Here is a 21,033-nt window from a genome sequence, read left to right on the forward strand (position 1 = left end):
GGGAGTGGCCAGTGGTGGGGCTTCCAGTCCTCTGCTGCTCCTGATTGGCTGAAGGCCCACGTGTAGAAGGATTTCGTGGAGAGGTTCGGAGCTCGGGGAACCGAAAGCTGGCCGTCAGCGCCCGTGTGGCCGACGTGGCGGGTCGCGGGCTCACTGGAGCTGAATTCTGTGTCGCGACGCACAGTGTTCTCGAGTTTCCAAACGCGTTCTCGTTTGCGCGCATCGATTACCGCTTAAGAAGTTTCCTGTCATTATCTGCGAATGTTGCATAGTAATTACTGTGGGCGTTTACGGCGAATTGTAGCTCAGGGAAAACTCGGTGATGTTAGCTAAGTGGCAGTGGTGCTCCGACTCAAATGACTGACTTGGCTGGGGGTAATTGGATAGCGATAATCTCTGTTATCCAAATCTCGGAGTAATGTTTTTTGAGTGACCGTCTTCCTGTTGAGTTTGAACTGTGTATTTCGTACAGCCAGTCGAAAGTAATTTCCTGGACTTGGCTGTGAATGTTCCCAGTACTGCGGTCGGAACTCGGGATCTTGCCTGGGGGTAAGTAGGTAGCATGAGAGCCGTTAACTACTGGCTCTCGAGCGATGAGGTTCGATACTTTCCAGCGGGTCGAGGCTCGGCTGGCGACCACTGTGTCGGACTGACTTTACGCGTGTACCGGTGGTGCAGGACACTTGTCTGGGTGGGCCGCTAAGCGCCCCCAGTGCGCCCCGTGTCGGCTCTGGCCACCACCACCTAAAGAGATGGCAGCGGAGCGCTCTTGTGACGTCACGCAGAGCGGGCCAGGGTTGGATTGGCGCTGCGCTAACAGAATCGAGGCGCACTGCCTGCAAATCTTCGTCAAACGGTTTTACACAATCTGTTGAGCTGCCGGCGCCCCCCTGTGGCCAGGCGGGCTGCACCCGGCACCTGCCTCCCTCGTGGCGCTGCGGCCTCTGGTTCCACTGCGTCCAGTACGAAAATCGCGGTTAACACTGCGGGTGCGTGGTAAATGCAAAATTCACGGAAATCACTCCACGTAGTACTACTTATCACAGGATTTTCAGTTGGGCTGGATACTAAATTCACACAGACACTCCTTTACTTTGCTCACTCAGGTTTTATTTGAACAAATGGAAGATCGTCTATTTATTACGAATCACAACAATTTCGGCGTACTGTGTGCTTCTAGTGAAGCTACTATGGCACATGTTTTCCAGGACTCACAGTACTGGCACGAGTTTATCCTTCCACAGTACTGTTTCTGTAAATACGCCTTTAAGTAATGTTCTTCCTTGCTCAAGAGTGGCACATGGAACATCAACTATTAACATCTGCCATAGTACCCTTACAAACCTCTAGCTTCACAAATCACCATCTTGTCTCACAAACCCAATAACGCTAATCTCATATAACTCTGCCATTCGACACTTTGCGTTCACATCAAGCCACATTTCACACAACAAGTCATTTGTTACTTTATTACTATACCTGTTTGAGCCACTCTATGTCATCGAACCACTAATAAGCTCAACAAACCCATTTAAACTTTCATGCACACACCACTTCAGTCATTGGCCCCTCTCTTTTGATTTTATAAGTATCTGAATGTCTCTTGTCATGGTACGTGAATTACAAATCGTGTAAGACTACATCTTTCAAACACATATGGAAAATTTCCTTGTTTCAGACATAATGTTATATACTAATATCATACATTATACATTAATAAAACCGACAAACTGCAAAAACAGATCCTCGAAGGAAAACGGAGAAAAAACGTCCTACGAACATGTGTCCAGAAATGCACCATCGACACGGTAGATGACACTGACGAACGGGAATTCCTCCGACAACGTGCTGCGTTTTCCTTGTATATAACAGGCCGTGGGATTCAGGTAGCCTGTTGTATACACAAAGCATTTCCCAACAATTTTAGTAAGTAGTCTCAGTGCATTAGAATAGGTAGACAGAGGCTACCACTCACAACTAAGCACACAGTTATAAATGAAGGGGACGTTAGGAAAGAGAAGTACTGGCTGTACGATATCAGATTTAATGACATTTAATATTGTCATACCAGGTAGAGTCCATTTTTATTGTTGGGTTTAATGCAGTGTAGTGTGGAAACGGTTATTTGCGAAAAATACTGAAGGAGGCTACAGTGAGGATTCTGAAAAGGGAGACTGTTCATTGTTTCTCCTGGCCAGATTCCTCTCGGCTGCCGAACACAGCTCTAGACCTGCAGGGATGTTGGTTGGGTTCCACCAAAGAAGTATCCTGTTCTTCAGTATGGGGAGCGTCGTTCCATTGCAAACGAAACAGACGAAGAGCACTGGTCCTTGCAGCATCGTAACTAGATGCATATAGTACACAAACTGCGCTATTCCCTGAGCCTGGTGGAACCCAGTTCTAATAATAATTCCTGTTCCACTTAATATAATGGCCTTAACTGACATAAAAAGACATTGCTTCTTTGAGGCAAATTTCTTGTTATCAACAATTTTGAGTTGCCGCATGGAGCACCGAGTACGTAGGTACATGTATCCAATCAGTCCGAGACAAACCAAGTTGAATGTCACAGACACTGAAATCCCTGCAAGGACTACTATGCGACTGTGGATCAGGTAATATTTACTCGTCTTTTCCAAAGCAACAGCTGCCACACATACTATACTCCACGGTATAAACACGTACAGCACCTCACGACGGAATAACTGGCTTACTTCAGCAGGTAGTAGCTGGTCAGGAAGCCTGAGGTGGCGAACACAAGCATACATGTGGTAGCAGAATGAGTTCAGCCAGATACAGCTGAGAAGTGTGAGGGCGCTGTCTATCAGCACTGCTGTAGGTAAGTCAGGGACGCCTGCCATACGATACACGACCTCAGAACACAGGATCTGGGTTATGCACGTGATCTGAAAGGACAAGAAAATCTTTCCAGGCAAGTTACGTAACTGGGGAAGGTACATGTATACTCCGGCAGTCGAAAAACGGAAAATGATATTTATCAGTATAAATGAGATTTCTAAAGGCTTCAAGCTGTCTATTTTGAAATCCTTGTATTTCAAGGTGGCGTTGGTTAAACTGTTTTTGTAGTTCAGTGTTTCTTCTGTTAGCTTTGGATGCAGTCCACTGCTACTATTACGCATTAATCCCATTGCGGAATTAGTCAACGTACAATCATGGGAAGTCCTGATGGAGGAAAAGTTGCGACACTTTAGCAACAGAATAGCTCTGGAAACAGAGCAGATGGCGTCTGTAGCGTTCGACTGCAGACATGATTGATCGTCGGGACTATCGAAATAGCAGCGAGCATCGTGCACGGACTGTATCATACTAAACGGGACGTCCTGACAAATGCCGTACGAGTTGACCGCCATCCAGGCCAGCAGACAGAGGTTGACGTTTATCCTCTGCGTGTAGGCCAGGTAGCTGGTGACGGGTATGTGGGGCGACCTCTGCACCACGTCGTCCCACAGCTGCTCGCGGCACTGCTCGCGCTGCTTCACGGCTTCCAGTGGCAGGTCTTCCAGCGGACACGTGGGGTGGTCCAGGGCGTTCACCAACAGCTGCACGCAGTCAGTGTCCACGGAGAGCGTAGCGTGGCTTCTGTCCTCCAGCTGCCACTCCTCCTCTGCAAGAAAACGACAGCAAGTAGGTGGTGGCCGTACACTGCAGGCAGCTGAATCCAAAGTCTTCTCTGGATGACGAGCCTGGGCGTTGTTTACCCACATTACCCAGGTTCAGTTACCCAGAGCTATGTAAGGCGGCATGTCAACACAAAGTAAGAGTACTAACAAAGACAGATATCATGTTACTATGCACGTCTATTTCATCTACAGGGTGTCCAAGAAGTCCCTGTATCGCTCTTGACATAGTAAAAATGAGGAAGTAAATAGGTTTTATTGATAGTCCTGCACTGAAGATGGCAAAAAAACAATGTTATCAGAATAATATATTTGTTTCACCACTGCAGTCTTTGAGTTCCGAATCCATCTTGTAAAGGAGAGTTTAGTGGCCGATTTGTGGGTGCATGAACATCCGCAGATAGGAAAAACTATGTAACGCATGATGAGACCATTTGCCTCAGTCCACCTCGTAAAGAAGCCATGCCTGATTGAGATAAATGTCCTGTATTTGCAGGCTGTCTCAAATGTCACGTATTGGAAGAAATAAAAAGTGAGAGGAAACGTGTGTCACCCTCTCTTAATCAGATGAGCAGTCTCCAATAAAAACAATTTGCAAAAGAGCAGTTAGACTTCAAGCATCTTGTTCAACAATGCACGACCATATTGAAAAAATATGATTACGAAAGGATTTAGGCCCATGTTTGTTACTGAATTATCTGACAATGGTATGGAGCAACGATTTGTAACCTACCGTACTTTGTTGTGGCGACTTCTGCCATGTCTCGCTCAAGAGTGTTGTTTACGTATAAATGTGCCATATACCACTATTTGATCAGGAAAAAATTGTTTTCTTGTCTAAGAAAAGTACCCATATTACTAAGAGTTGGAAAGGAACCTACCTCACCTTATGTGGGATATTGTGTGATCAGAATACCTGTTAGGACCACATTCTTTGGAAGCTTACATGAATGGGAACTTCCATTTCTCAGTACAACAGAAGTTTTCAGTATCTCAGCTCCATGACAAGGCAATGACGGACCTTGTGTGGTTGTAGAAGGAAGGAGCTTGAGTCTTGTTTTGTTGTTCAGATGTGTGGGTTTCTTAATGAACAACTTATTCTCGGATTGTATTTGTTTCTGCAGCATTTAAAGCCACATTAAAATGGTTACCACGAAATCCCAACATTACCACCTCAACAACCTTTTGAAAACGTCATGACAAACTTTTGATCTTACCACGCAAATAACTGAATATGAAGAATAATAATGCCTCATTTGGCTCAACGTTGAAAGATTAATGGAAAATTGACACTAGTGTTGAGCAAGTCTTTCTAATCAGAATTACTAGAACGATCCGCAATAAAGCAAGGGGGACAGCGAGACACATAGATATCTGAGGAAGGTGTGATCGTCCATACACTGATCCGTTGGATACGTATTTTTTTTTATATCTAACTACGTCCATATAGAATATACTCTTTTGACATAACTCCATAGGCGTCCTGTACAAAGAAATAGGATGCAGGCTGAATTCTGGTCTTTGTGATATTTCACTTTCCTCCGTGAACTTAGTGATCCCATCACGCAGCGTAAAAAAAAGTGATGGAGCATATTTGTCACCTGTTTGTTTCGTTAGCACGAGATTGTCGAGAAAAAGCACAGCAAAATACAGTGACTGGCGATTTTGGAAGTACCTTTACCACAATGAACGATTTACTGTTAATACTCTGTTTGCATACATTCAAAAACACGCAGAAAAATGTAATTACTTCGCCTCACTTGTACCTTGTGTAATGATAATAATGCAGCAATAAATGCAATTGGGACATATATGCCTCAGCTGCTGAGTGGATGAACGTGGGATTACGCTTCCAGAGATTTGGGGTTCAGGCATTGCTCCCGAGATTCCTTCTGTCGCTTATCTTTTCTTTCACCTCTGACATTGATTTATGGAAAACGAAAATGTTGGAACTGTAGAATTGTTCGGAGACCCAATAATTAACTGTGCCCCACAATTATTAACTGGGTAAGTTAGTTCAAAAGTAGGAAGACGGCGAGTGACCACAACCTGCAGTAGGACAATGACTCGCGAAGCACTGTGGTGACCAAACCAGGCTTCAGCTTGATGATGGCTTTACCTCCTGCATTCTGAGAAGTCCTGATGGTCATTGTCCTCGAGCACTATTCCTGTTCAGAGTACAAATCAAAGGAGAGTGATATATGCTACACGTCATCCAATGTATACCCCATTGGCGTGTTGAGCGCAAATGTATACCCAGTAAGACAAATAAGTTCTGAAAGATTCTTATCCACAGGCACATTCTGTGAAAGGCCGAATGCACGACTTTGTCGTAAACACTCCATTTTCTTTGTTATTCATTCCATTGCCACCACATTATCGTGTGGTGCGCAAGGTTCGGACACTTTGCTGTTTTTTGGGGAGAATGAATAAAATGATAGGTTTCAAAAAAATAAAAGCCATAGCATCTCTACATAAACGCATGTACATTGAAGCCGATGATGGTGCTATGGTGAAGATAAGGCTCGTGCTTCTGGCAAGTCACTGGCAGTCAGTTTCCAAGAACTACTACGAGGGTAATACAGTATGATGCAGGTGCAGGCCAGAAAGGGTGTAGGTATTCAAGGTGTTGGAGTGGGCTGGGAAGTATGATTGACAAGTTGATGTGGGTAGAGGGAGGTGTGAGGGAGGGATGGCAGTGGTCAGGAGGCTGGAAGCGGGATCATCTTCATATTGAAGAGGAGTAGACTATAGGATTATAGCTGGTTGGAGTAGTAAGTGTCTACATACTATTCTGGAACAGGAAGAACCAGCCAGCTGAAGTTCCGCTCGAATAGGATACAGAAGAGGCGGGCAAGTGGAGGATGGGTATGACATGTTGGTATAGGCGCACCAGAAGCCTAGGTATCCAGAGGATAGGCGAGAAAAATTGCTTTTCTTACCCACGTTTATGGAATGTTTGCAATTTGTGACAAAGTTTGAGGAACCTCAGAAGAGAGGGCAATGTAAACAGCTGGTAGAGGTTGCGTCTGAGACGGCAAATATGATACAGACTGGGGAAATTAAGGCTTTTGGAAAGACGAAGGAAGAAACAAGATCAGGGGTTAACGTCCTGTTGGTGAAACAGCTATTAGAGCATAACCCAGAATATGGAAGAACGGGGAAGCAGGACAGCTGCGTCCATCCATAGGAACCGTCGTGTCATTCACCTTACGCTGTGTAGGGACATCACAGAGAAACTAAATTTGGTCGAAAATCAAGTTTGTAGCCACCAGCTTACCGCAGCATCGCCTCGTTCAGTGGGTTTTTTCCAAGTACACAGGATGGCTGGATGATGGAATCCCCACATTGTCGAGTTTGCTGTTTTCTTAATTTGAGTTTGTTGTAGGCTGGGGTTCCGTGATTATTCCAAGATATAAGAAAGTGAGAGTCCTCTGCCCATGTCAGCAGAGAGAAATGGAGCAACAGATCCGCGGTCTTACTGCGAGCGCTTATCTTACTGCACGTAATTGGGCACTGTCCTTGCATTGTGAGAGAACTGTGACTCGAAGTTATCTATTGAATGTACATGACTGTAATGGATGCGTTAAGAACTTAACGTCCACATCCGACACACATATTGTTGTGTAATGCTTTTAATAAATTTACAAGTACATAAATGAAACAGTCAATGAAAAGAACGCCATGTTGTTTGGAAAGCGATAAACTTATTTTTAGCTCCTCGCAGCTGTGACTGCGGGAGCACGTGTGGTATTAATTGGGGTCCAAATACACAGGAGCTGCTGAAAAGACTGAGCGGCATTACAGTGCAAGTCTGCAGATGATGAGCAGTGAACGTTTACTACAACTGTGCCAAATATGTGTCTGTTGTTGGCCCTCGACTCTCTGTACGTGCATGCTTGGCCTAGGCTTGACTGAGTGACGTTACGCCGACACTGCACTCTGAAGGCAGAAATTCGTCCCTTCTCTGCAGTCGTCATGGAACTGTTGATACCCTCGTAGACAGAACAGAACTCAGGCTGGACTCTGGCTGAACTCGTACCAGGCACTGGCAGAGCTGGAAATACTTGTCGTGTGTGGCGCCTCGAAGCTACAGTAGGAGTGGCTTACTACTTCTTTCTCTTAGCCGGTGGCGATGCTGTTTAGATCTACAGCATCTCTGCGGTGGTCGATTGACGATTTGCTGCAGGCGATTATCGTCGACACCACATGTGTCACCTTCAACAGTGTCACAGGCCTCATCAGTGTATCATGATACACTGAGGAGAGGTAATGTAATGTAGAACACTGACACGAGGTCTGGTGATGAGAAACTTTATGCTTCATTTCCCCCTCCCATTACTGGGGAAATACCAGTAATGCAAATTTCTTCCATCACCTGGATTCGAACTAGCTTAGCTTTGAAGGGAGTACCACCACACAGTCATGTTTATGTGTGCCATGGTGGAAGTTAGGGAGAGAGAAATGATTGGTGGTATTTATTGTAATAATTTCTTGGGTTTTTAACAAAAGTGTTTTTGATGTAGCAGAGGCTACTCCAAGAGGTTAAGTTATCGAGGCAGATGGAGATATGCTGTTGAGTAAGATTTACAGTAACAAAAGAAGCATGGTGTGCCAGACAAGGAGCTATACAGTAAACATAATTCAATGGGACACCTGTCTCTTGCCAGTTTCCTCCCAGAGATCCGAATGCGCGACTAATGCGGAATATTTCGCCAGTGGAGGAGTCATCATACCACTTTTCAATTATAGGCCACATGTCCTGTGGACAGACACCAGTGGTTCCCATTACCTTCTGCATTCTCATGCCTTTGAGCACTGCTGACTCTTCACGGTTTTAGGAGCAGGGGAAAAAAGTGCCTTGAAGCTCTATCCGCCCATCCATCATTAGTAATGATTTTTATTCTAAATTTAAGCAGTAGCGAGGTTCGAACCTGGTTTCCATGACGTTTTGATTAGTATACAAAGACACTACCATTAAATCATAGGTTAGCCGTGGGATATAAACTTGCATACAGTATGATATCACACAAATTGACTATAGGTAGTAGGAAATAAGAGCTTTCTTTTTCTTTTAAGAAGGTTGAAAGTAACGGAGTCATGAGCAGCCTCTCATAAGAATTTCCTGAAGTTGTAAGACGTCATGGTCTCGTTCATTGCTTATATATACCGCCCTCACAATCTTATTCTGCACATCAAGATGCTTCATTCGAGCCCAAACTCGATAAGATAAAGTCAGTATTGTATGAATTCATGTAAACGATATGTCAATAACTAATAAATCGCAAGTGTGCACCGTGGTTGAAATACTCGAGGCAGGCGTATATACATACATTCCAGACACGACGGTCACAGGAGCTTTTAGCTCGAGAGAGGCAACTGCACCCCAGGAGGCCGGTCCCAAGCTATCTATGTCGGCCAGTGACCGCCTGTAGAGCAGACAGCGTTAGCCCGAGTGAAAGGACGACCCCGTGTTCGGCTTAGAAGCAAATTCCGCTACATTGTGTGGGAGCGGTTAGCCTACACATTCTTTACACATAGCACGCAGTTTCACAGGGAGACAGCAAACGCCAAACACCGATACTACAGATTTCCGGATTGGTCGCCTTAAACAAAACGTCATTCTCCCGTTTTAGAAGAGCAATGCTGATTGGCAGACGATATTTCTGACGCCTTGAGCTGAAGGAGTAATGGAAGAGATCGAAAGATATACCCCTTCACGTCTGGCGTGCAGAGGGGCCGTTGCGTTGTTGCTCTTGGAGCGAGAACACGTAACGAGAGCGTGCGCGCTCGTACATGTGCTCAAAGAGCGAGGAACAAGTCTCTCCTCAGTACTTCACTGGGAGAGCACCTCTGTCGCACGCCAATAGACTAGGGGCGAATAGGAGTCCTTGACTTCATCAAGGCGTAGGCAGACTTTGATTGGCGAAGGTCAATCCAGATAGAACGAGAGTTATCTTATTTGTCGGCAGCGAGCGGCGCAGACAGCAGTCATCACAGCTACAGCTCTTCGACCCCCACATTTCCTCCACAACATTACCCTTCACTGCATATCACACGTGACAGCCTCGACTGCACCTAGCAGCATTCTAACCGATAATTATTGAAGTCTAGTAGGTGCGGCTCGCAGCCATTCTGCCAAGTCAATAACAATTTTAAACTTTGTATAGAAATTTCATTAGCGAATCCTATCCTTAAGAGGTAACTTCACATTCTGAAAAGGACCCGCAAATAACGTGTTCAATTCGTAACTAAAAGTGCTATTGTGATTTCTCAGAATTTTTGCAAAATAAATAATAATTTTCGTTACTTTCATGTTTTTCTTACACTAACTAGCACTACTCCAGTACCCAAGTATCGCACTAGTTACGTAAGACATTTTGTGAATTTTTGTGTCATTTCCTTACAGTGGACGACTCCAGAAGGTATTTATTGCTGAAAGTTTTTCAGGCATTTCTCTTTAGAACGTTAGGAGTGTCCGTCTGACTTCTGTAGTAGTGTGGGGGTGGAAATTGCATCTTGCAGGGGCCAAAGGGTAAAGGGTACATCTCAGATTAATCTGTTGCACAGAATGACAGAATAGCACCAACCCACACGCTCACAAAATGTGTGGCTTTATAGTCTTGTGTTGTAAATGCTATATTTAATTCGTTTTGTGGCGTTATAGACAGGTATTTTAAACTGGGACCAACAGATATGGTGGTCGTATTTATGTGACATTGTACGTACCGAATTGTCGAGCAGTCATTAGATACAGTGAGTATATCTTTAAGATGTAAAGCACTGAGTCTGGCTTGTTGACGTTGTTTGGTAACGTGTGGTTGTTATGGATGAGAGGAGAATGAATCCTTTTTCAATAGATTGTTCAGTTTATGGAAAATGTGGCAGTGTTTTTGTTCATGTGTGTCACCAATCCCAGGGTTTCTGATCTGCAGAATGAGGTGCTGGTATCAGGATATCTCACAAGCACCCATTGGCAGTACCGTCTGATTGTATGTTGTAGCAATTATCTGTGCTTTGTAGAGTGTAGAGTGACTGGGACTGTGTTACGTGACTGTAACAATTTTCATTAAAGTATAATTGTAGCATTGAGATAACATGTGAGTGATGGAGATCTCGTTGGAGCTGACGGAACAGACATATGGATGGAATGCTATGCTGCTGCTTTGTCTTGATGTTTTATGTGGCGAAACAATGTTAGGTATAGGTTTTAAGCTGATGTTTTGGAGTGGCTGAAGATAAAGTTGGATTGTTTTTTGGAATAGGTGACTTGGATGTTAAAATGGAAGATGACTGTGGCTGTTATCGTCATCTGTTGGACGATATGTGGACGTTGAAAGAGAGTGAATGTTGTGGAAAACAGTGGTTCTAAACTGGATGTCTTTCATGTTAGGGATGCGACACAAGAAACTGTTGAGGTGATGACGGTGAGCTCGACTGACGGCGTAGAAAACTGTGGATCTGAACTCAGTATGTTTGATGGTGAGGATGCAATGCACGTAGTTGTTGGGATGCGGAATGTAAGTTTAGTGTCGTGAATAATGCGTTTACTTTATACTTATGAGATCATTCGAGTAGAGGCTGTGTAGATGATGCAGTTGTGCAAGGATTGTACATTTGGGCACAGATAACATGGGTGGTTTTACGAACTTCGAGTATGATGCAGTAGTTTGGGTCAGCAACTCCTGGTAATCAGTGAACGAAAAAACGTTCCAAGTTTTTGTTCATTCGATGAGTTATCTGTATGCGCTGTAAATATTCATTGCACGTTATTGATATCTTCGGAAATGCCATTTTCGACTATGTTATGGTGATCTGAAAATGGGGTCTCGGTCCGAAACAAGTCATCGAACGAATAAAAAATAAAAATTTGCAACTTGGACGGGTTTTTCGTCCTACTGATGGGTGGTCTTGTTTGTAACTGGGATAGGTCAGGTGGTTCTGCGATAATGGGTCAGATAGTCGTCACACAGGAAGTATTTGTGAGATCTGTGGGCTTGGATTTGCGATTTAGGTGATTTTACGCAATGGCAGCGACAACAGATGAGGGCTCAGTTCTTGATACGTTGGTCTGTTGTGGGCAAGCATCTAGTTCTGCTGGACAGTGATGCGTAAAGAAGCCGGCAGAGAAGCGCCACGGTTTTAATAGTGGCGATGGCAACTCTGTCAGACAGGGGCGTTGTAGCAGCCTGTTTGATGGTGCAAACCATTTGGAACATCGCCACGTGCTCAGAAGAGATTCGCACCAGTTTCTTCTTTCCTTCCCCCTCCCCCCCCCCCCCCCCCCATCTCGACCGAACTGCCACGACCTCTCCGATCTCTCTGGAGTATCACGACCACTTTCCCCTGAAGATAAAATGGCTCTGAGCACGATGGGGCTTAACATCTGAGGTCATCAGTCCCCTAGAAGTTAGAACTACTTAAACCTAACTAACCTACGGACATCACACACATCCATGCCCGAGGCAGGATTCGAACCTGCGACCGTAGCGGTCACGCGGTTCCAGACTGAAGCGCCTAGAACCGTACGGCCACACCGGCCGGCCTCTGAAGATATCTTCAACGTCGGGCTTAAAGTTAGCTTCCAGACAAACAGCTAGTGGTCCACAACTCTGTAAGGTCTTGTCGCTGCTCATTCTTTAATATCTTGTCGCCACTCGTGAGGAATAGAAACATCAACTACAGCTCACACGTTTGTTCTCGATGTACATAACAGTTTCAGTCACACTTATAGACATGCTGCAGAATGCAGCTCAGTCTAGCAACAGATGGGGTAACGATCTGCTTGTTTGGTAACTTGCTAACAATGCGTATTTCCTTTTATGTGCCAGTATTATTCTTATGGTTGTCTGCAGTAAATTATCGGCGACAGCCGAAATTTTGGAAAGGCCTTTTTTCTCAGTATTGCAGTTCCTGGTTCTGCTATACGGATATTTTTGTGATAACTTACTTCCTTATCAGTTGTAACCCTTTTCGACCACCTTAGGTTCTTAATTTGTCGGCTTACTACCAATGAAAACCCTGCAAGTTCGATTGCCTGAAGCGGTCAAGAGTGACAACGGCAGGCATAAATAATTTTTCCGCTGAGAGAGCACAAGCCCACTGTCCTCCTTTCCTCTCATTTAAATGGAGTTACTCCCTGCCGAACAAGAAGCTATCAGACACAAAGAGAGAAATGAACGATTACAACTCGTTTCATGTCTGGTGCACGATAGATAGATGATCGAGTAAGAGATAAAGTCCAGCAACGAGAATAAAATAATAAATTTAAAAAAATATAGTGATTCGGACAAATAGAGTTGTTTAGCAGAGAGGTGCGATAGCTGTGTTTCCTCAGTCCTACTACAGTTCACAGTATTAATACTTCTAAGGATAATATTAACAGTGTATCTAATACAATTAACTGTTCAGTTACAAATCGAAATATTATTCGTCAAAGAAAATTAGTAAATACGAACAGTATCGTGCTAGGATCACACATGAGAAATTTAGATCACTGCACCAGTTACAGTATTGACAGAAAATTAGCTTGTCTGTAGCCGAATTGTTGCAGAGACCATTCGCCATTTTTAAAAAGCCTTAGACTAGGTCTGAAAAAAACTACATGTACAGAATTTTAGAGTGTTTATAGAAGATAAAAAGGAATACTTTTTTATATGAGGCACGTGTCGCACACGTATGAAGGTCTTATCTGCGCTGGCGTTCAGAGACGGTGTTCAAAGTGCTGTGGGATGGGCCCTGTTTTAGAGGTGTTGCGTGCCTCCTACGGGAGGGAGACGAGTTGTTCAGTGTACCAGACACTGGCAGACACCCCAGGCGAGGTGGTTGCCTGTTAGGCTGAGGCTGCAAACATTATTTGTGAGACACCCACTTGTTTCGAGTGTGTTACACAATCGTTGGCACCCAGCTGGCACTTCAGTAACGTCTCTAAAACATCACACCTGTGAAATTTGTGTCACATAAAATTTGTTCTTTTTAATCTTCTCTAAACACTCCAAAATTTTGTCTACGTAGTCTTCTTTAGTCCCTGCATAATGAAGAAGTCAACACTACATCGAAATGAAGTAGTTAGCTTGTCATAGATCCAGACGGATAGTTGCCGAGGAATCTAAAAACTGACTTTGGAAAGAGCACCAGAGATCAAGCGTGGCTTGCAAAATCACGCAAGAGCTAAAACTACATATTCAGAAGGGTATTTGAATCTCATTCCTCGAACAACTGAACAGTTGTCAGCGCATAACCGTGAAGTGGCCGGGTTCCAGTATTAAACTTACCTACAATCTTGAAATCATCTTCGTATAATGTATCGATGTACTCAGCTGTAGTGGACCAGTAGACACGATGGAGGGCGTACAGTTCATCAGCGAGACTGAACATTTCCGAAGCCTCTGGCTGCCGCTCCTTGCACAGCGCACTGAAGTCGTCGTCAGAGGAGAGGCTCCACGGCTGATAGCGCAGCAGGCGTTCACTCAACAGCGGCCGCCTGTAGCACACAAGCTGCCAGGTTAAAAGTTAAAAACCTAGCATGTATAGTTTATGCAAGAACGTACAAGTATCCAAAACGGATTTCCACTCAGCAGTGGATTAGAAACTTCCTGGCAGATGAGTACTGTGTGCCGGACTGGGACACAAACCTGGAACTTTTTCATTCTTTAAAGGATGCATTGTAACACAGCAAACAATCGCAAATCCATTGGTCTTTTTAGCATTTTAGCGCATCGAGATTTCATCTTTATATTTCAGAGCACTTGAGTGAGACACCGATTATAACTATTTCTTGCAGGTCATCCAATCCGTTCTGTGCTGCTATATCGTTTTAACTGGTTTCAGGCACATCAAACAGCAGAACTCCAGCGTTTCCTGCAGAATACCTCATTTCTTTAAAGAAGAATTTCGTATGCATTGCAAGAGAGTGAACATGTGATATTTATGTTAAGGATATTAATGACTTGTTCAAATTAATTATAGATGATTTTAGACGCTGACATGTAGACATGTCTGTCATGAGCTGAAGCAAAATCTTCCGCATTACCACTTGAAAATGGCTCAAAAGGCCGAAACTGCAATTGTAAAACAATCTTTATAGTCAATGGCGAATATGACGTCCTTAAAAAAATAGACATCGAGCTGGGCAGGCAGGAACCGAGAGCCGCCGTCGCAGCCTTACTTCCGCCAGTAGCTCAGCCGCTGCCTTCCAGCCGTCACAGAAGCTCCCCTGCACGGCTGGCGGGACCAGCGCTCCCGGAAGGGTGGGCACTGCAGTGACCAGAGGCCTCGGGAGTTGCTTCCTGGCCGAATCCTCACTCTGCAGTGGAGAGTGCAGCCACTTGAAACGTCGGGGATCCGACACACGGCTCTGACCTGCCAGGGAGTTTCCTATCTGCATTAGGTGATGTGACATCTGCGATAATTTTCCGTAAAGACTGTGTGAGACAGGAAGATGAGTTCAATGGACAAACGTGAATGTACCGTCAAGCAGCTCCACTTATTCAGTCCCTTTCAGCTAATCCAACGGCTAAGGACAGCGCGATACGATGACTTAAGCTATTTCAAATCCGTCTTTGCAAATACCAAACATGTGTTTTTATTTCACAATACGTGTTTTACCTTACTCATTATACCCTTACCAGTTGTGGCATTTTTATAACGTTTCCGCTTACATCCGGCAGTGTGCATCCCACAATCTCACACTTGTATGCTTGACGTCCAGAAGTACATGTATGCTGACGAAAAACTTGACAAAATGACGCTTCACTATTGCATACAAAAGTTTGTTTAATTGTCTCTGAAGCATTCGCTCGGTCTCGTTTCGAGAGTGGTTGGTGCGGGTCTCTCGTTTGGTAGTGGAAATTATCATACAGAAATTGTTGGCCTAAGGTCAGTGTTCCGTACATAGATTCGATGCATATGTGTCAGGTACATTTTATGATGAGAATGGAGCCCTCATAATCGGGTATGAGACAATTTTTTTCCTGATTAATCTACGACTGCATTCCCTATAGCCCATCAACGTTGGAAAGTTTCCATACTGCCAGATACAATGCAGAACAATCATTACTCCCTGTACTCCTTGTAGTATGGTCCTTGGTTATCACTGTTACTTGACAACGACGTTGTCAATTAAAGCATGAAGCTGCATCATAATGAGTTCCGTGTGATGTCTGGGTCTCCAGTTTGACCGGAAAGCTGTCCCTCCCATAAGACATGTGGTGCCATGGTGCTAAGGCTCTCAAATCATTTCCACGCTACGTACAGCAGCACGCTGTTCTGCTTGGAGGCACAGTACCACACCTGCTCCACTGACAAGCTGGGACTCAGAATCCGCGCCGTGATTAAAGTCATCATTTCTACGCCCCAGATGGAGGATGTACGTGCACACTGACAATGATCTGAATAAACATTATACGGAGATTTGGTTGGGGAAGAATTTCGAGAAAGGGCTGTTTTTAACATAATGGATCCGTTCATTCCATAAGGCAACGAATGAACGGATTTAGATGCAGCAAGGAAGTGGACAAACAAGATCCACTGAAACAAGCTCTAAAGAAAATGTATGCTGGCGTCATTAGGATCGTTCTGCAGCCAGGTTCTCCACACTTTCTCAGTTGTTTTCTTCGAAATGAGGGTGTTCTTCCCTGCTGAGCTCCAGAAGCATATACGTAACACTTGCATGCTGATCGAAACTCCGGTAAGAAATCTACCTGCTGCCCCTGAATTGTTTCGATGCCTTCTTTCAATCCGACCTGTTGCAGATCCCAAGCACTCGAGCAATGCTGAACAAGAAGTCGCTCTGGCGTCCTATACGGGGTCTCCCTTACACACGAACCACGCTTTCACAAAACTCTCCCAATAAACCGAAGCCGACCGTTGGCCTTCCCTACCAGAATCCTCACACGTTTATTCCAGTTCATCTCGCTTCGCTACATTACGGCCAGATATTTAAACGAAGTGACTGTGGTAAGCAGGACACTTGGAATACCGTATCCGGATATTACGGGTTCGTTTTTGCTACTCGTCCGCTTTCTTCTACAGCAAGAGCCACCTGCCATTCATCACACCAACTAGAAATTTTGTCGACGTCTTCTTGTGTCAACCTGCAGTCACTCAACTTATTCCATATGCTCGTTCTTCCGTTATCACCCCGCAATGGGACACCGTGTCAAACGCTTTCGAGAAATCTAGAAATATGGAATCTGCCTGTTGCCCTTCATCCATAGCTCTCAGTGCTTCAGGCGAGAAAAGGAAAAGGTGATTTTAACAGAAGTGATGCTTACTAAAACCGTGTTGATTTGTGCACATAAGCTCCTTAGTCTGAAGAAAGTTGATTATGTTCGAACTGAGAATATGTTCAAGGATTCTGCAGGAGACAGGTGTTAGGGATATTGGTCTGCAATTTTGTGGGTCCGTTCTTTTACCTTTCTTATACACTGGAGTCACTTGTACTTTTTTCCATTCGCTTGGTTCTTAGCACTGATCGCAAGATTCGCGGTAAATGCAGGCTAAGTAAGGTGCCAATGCCGTACACTACTCTTTGTAAAACCAAACTGGCATTCCATCTAGGCATTGCCACTTATTTATTTTCAGCTGTTTCAGCTGTTTCTCTACGCCAGCGGTACTCATTACTATGATTTCCATACGGGACTCTGTGCGGTGGTCAAGCGACGGCACGTTTGTACCATTCTCCTGCGTGAACGATTTCTTAAACGAGGAATTTTTAACTTCGGCCTTCGTTTTGGAATATTCTACCGCCAAAAGCAGACTGGTCAACGTGTGACTGAATAGAAGCGTTAGATCCGCTTAACGATTTTGCAGAGGAGCAAAACTTTTTCCGGTTCTCCGGTGGTAGCAGTTGTATGCTTCGCGCACAGATCTTTTCACGGACGCACGAATGTCTACAAATCTTTCTGTCCTCATTTGCGCGTTCTCTTTTGAACCGAGAATGTAACAGCCTTTCGTTCCTCAGCGTTTTCCGAAATTTGTTATTAAAGCACGATGAGTCTTTTCCGCCCTTGATCCACTTAGTAGGCGCATACTTTTCCGGATCACGATTTACAGTCTCTTTAAACTTTAGCTATAATTCCTCTATGGCCATAATTCTGGAATTAAATGATTGTATTTTATTGTCTAAGTGAGACGCTGACAACTCCATATCAACTCTCCTAGTGTTCTTGACTGATGTACTGACTTTCGTAACCATAGTCGCTATGATAACATCATGATCACTAATCTCCATCTCTATGCTGACGCCATCGATAAAGTCGTGCCTGTTTGTGCTGGCTGCCGAACCAGCTGCTCAACACAGTTTTCGGAAAACGTGTTCAAAAGTCCTTCACAAGACTGTCTGTCTGTACGACCTGCAGTGAATCCATAGACGTCCCAGTCTATACTCGGTAGGTTAAGGTCACCGCCAGCTAGTGTCGCGTGATCTGGATATTTATGCAATGCTGACTATTTACCTTGTTTGAATGGCTCCACATCTGTCCCAGCGGAGTCGGGTGGGTGGTAAAAACATCCAACAACTGATATGGTTTCACCTTGTCCTGTTATGTGCGACGACGTAACTTCACTATAGCACTCAAATTCAACCCCAGTAAAAAGAATATTTTTTGTCAACTGCAATAAACACTTCGCCTCCTACGGCGTCGAATATGTCTTTCCGATAAACATTCCAAGACTCGCTAAATATCTCAGACTTTTTTTTACTTTGGGTCTTAGCCAGCTCTCAATTCAAGAATAATTTGAGGCTGAGAACGTTCATGGAGGAGAGTAAATATGGGAACTACGTTACAAATACTTCGACAGTTGACTGATAAAAGTTTCAGAGTCGAACTAACTTTACTCTGAAAGCTATCTGATTTCCCTAAATGTGTACCAACTGGCGAGTGTTCATGAGAGTACCTCAAACTACTGGCTAGCCTGAAACCCCCCATGTACTCTTCACAAGTACTCTGCTATCCGATTAGCTGCTTCCTCTGTGTACTGCACCCCTGTCTTGAAATCACTGTTCCCTTCATTCCCACTGCCTGACACAATATCGATAGTTTTATTCCGTCACACTATCTGCATGTTTCTATACACATTGAACCAGTTACCCACTCACAGTTCTGATGACAGATGTGGAGTAGCAAACCAAAAATCCCCTCACAATAAACATTGTGGAGTAACAATACCGTTCCTCAAAAACAGCTCCAGTGGGCTACAAATCATGTTCAATCATCCTGCATAATACTTTATCCTGAGTGTGTATTTTGCAACCCTGGCCGTGACCTGTGCTACTGCCTGTCTCTGTCATCATCCTATAGCACATAATTTCGTTCCTCACACTGACCACAGCTTTATATCCACATCAGTTCCCATGATGAACTTAACTGTGGATGTCGGTTGATCACCTTCGTTTCAGAAGACCTAGTCCATTTCCCATACACACTCATCCCAAAGTGACTCCCCTATCGACCTCTTCAGATATAACTGCAGAAGTCTTTCATCCAATTGATAGCAATCAGGACTGAGTCTAATTGTCCATCGTAATCCATGTTCTCCACCTCCATAGCTATCCCACAATAAGCCACCTGAAAGAATCCAACAACACCGCCACAAGACCTGTGGCGCCTGCTGGGAGCTTACCCATTCCCACATAGGAAGCCACCTGGTCACCCTCCATAGTACCAACATATCTCCTACACTACTCCATTCCACGGCCCCATATGTCAAGCACTCGAGAGACTACTCCGCTTTCCTCCCGCTCACAACCTCCAGTATTTACGCTCTATGCTACGGACTGATTTAAACACACCAACCACAGGACAAAATATAAGAACGATGGCTATCCGCTTCCTGCCCTCTGCTGACGTCTTCCCATCTTCCCTCATCGCTGCTTGGATTTTTCCTCCATCTATTGAGATGAATATGACTTGTGGCCTCTTTTCCTCACCGACTGGATGTCAGTATCTGGACTAGAGTCGCTACTACATGGTATTACCGTAATTTCTCCCGAAGTCTCTTTTTCTTTTTTCTTTTTTTTTGTCCCGAATAAGACGAGCACACGCTCACTTTTCGTGTCAGGTTCCACATCATTGTTTCCACAAATTATGAAAACTTGGGAAGTGTCTGTAACGATCAATACTTTCTCTAGTAAATGCAGTAACATCGTTTATTGTGTCAGTTTTCTCCGCTGGTCTGTTACGTAATACGTTGCACATTTTAAGACACAATACGAATCAAAAAATCGAAGGCTAAACGGATTCTAAAAACTTTGTAAATCACGAGTTTCTGTAACCATGTCCTTCACTACTATCTATTAATGCTAGTTCTTTACTCCATTCTGAATTAAATGTTCCCTGCGTTTTCTATAACTTTAATGAATACTTCCATGGATAAAAGTGAGATAAACTCCCATAAACCATAGTGAGTACGACAGACATTTGAGTGTACACTGGTTTATACCTGATTATCCCGTGCTCTGGCCTGTCCTTGTCTTCTTCCACCTCGTAGTGCTCCACCTGTTTGCTGGTGAATTGCAAGTCATGTACCAATCCGGTTAATTTCGTGCTCAGCATGTCTTTCACACGTTCCATGTCCTTAATCCAACCGTGGAGTTGCTGATCACTTGCGTGGTTACCCTGAGACACACATAAAATAGTTCAAATTACCTTCATAACATCCACAAGCAGCAGCCTGTCTTAGTATACAGTTACATGTAGCACTATTACATGACACTGAAATTACTGCCAGCGCATGAGTGTAGTACATTCAGTTTTGTACAGGCATAAAAACATTAATGCACAGCAGATGCCTAGTGGGGTTTTATTAAATAAATACATTTCTCAAACTGTGACATCAGATAAGAGAGGTGCAAATATTTCTTGGTAGTTGGCATTACAGACGTCTCAATGTATGTATGTATACTCCCGTGACGATGTATCCAACTGAAGTGTTCTGGAGCTGCCAGCAGCGTCGAGTTCCTACGTGTAAGGCCACATGGCGTGGCTGGAACTCTGAGGAGGTTCTATTCAAACTTTTGAACGATTTTCGAAAATAGAATGGCCAGACTGTTGACAAATCCGTCAAAATCCTACTCGTTACCAACGCTGTGAGAAACCTGAACACATGTTATGATCTTCTACAAACGCAACGATAGACATCAGCCGCTCCATATCTGAAACATTATCTGAGTTAATTGTGCACACACGAAATGTCAGTTTGACTCAAAATTTTGTAGTGTTTGTCTGTTGCCTGGCTGATCGCTTTTGCCGAAAATTTGCGTTTGTAGCTCGTCATCTAACACGATGTCGTCTGTATCTGAACACGTCTCGAATATTGCAGATTTGAAGGAATGTATTGACTGTCCGAGTGTTAAGATCATTTTTTCTGGACCATTTTCGGGTAAGAAGTTCAC

At 44.2% G+C, this 21,033-nt stretch overlaps 1 protein-coding gene across 1 annotated transcript; it reads right to left on the minus strand.

Annotated features, from left to right (window-relative positions):
• Positions 1–1,088: 1,088 nt before the first annotated feature.
• LOC126426952 (uncharacterized) lies at positions 1,089–20,195 on the minus strand. Its single transcript, XM_050089066.1, has 3 exons — positions 20,082–20,195; positions 13,913–14,121; positions 1,089–3,625 (listed from the first exon to the last, which is right to left on the minus strand). The coding sequence occupies exons 1-3, from the start codon at positions 20,192–20,194 to the stop codon at positions 2,148–2,150; spliced, it is 1,800 nt and encodes a 599-aa protein (XP_049945023.1). The 5' UTR covers position 20,195; the 3' UTR covers positions 1,089–2,147.
• Positions 20,196–21,033: the final 838 nt, after the last annotated feature.

The sequence above is a fragment of the Schistocerca serialis genome, chromosome 11 (genome assembly GCF_023864345.2).
Source record: "Schistocerca serialis cubense isolate TAMUIC-IGC-003099 chromosome 11, iqSchSeri2.2, whole genome shotgun sequence".
NCBI classification, from domain to species: Eukaryota; Metazoa; Arthropoda; class Insecta; order Orthoptera; family Acrididae; genus Schistocerca; species Schistocerca serialis.

Coding starts and splice junctions, on each gene's coding strand:
- LOC126426952 (XM_050089066.1), bottom strand. CDS start 20,194: ATGCTGAGCACGAAATTAACCGGATTGGTACATGACTTGCAATTCACC. Junction 14,122..20,081: donor CCAGAGCACGGGATAATCAG/GTATAAACCAGT, acceptor TGTGTGCTACAG/GCGGCCGCTGTTGAGTGAAC. Junction 3,626..13,912: donor AGATGATTTCAAGATTGTAG/GTAAGTTTAATA, acceptor GTTTTCTTGCAG/AGGAGGAGTGGCAGCTGGAG.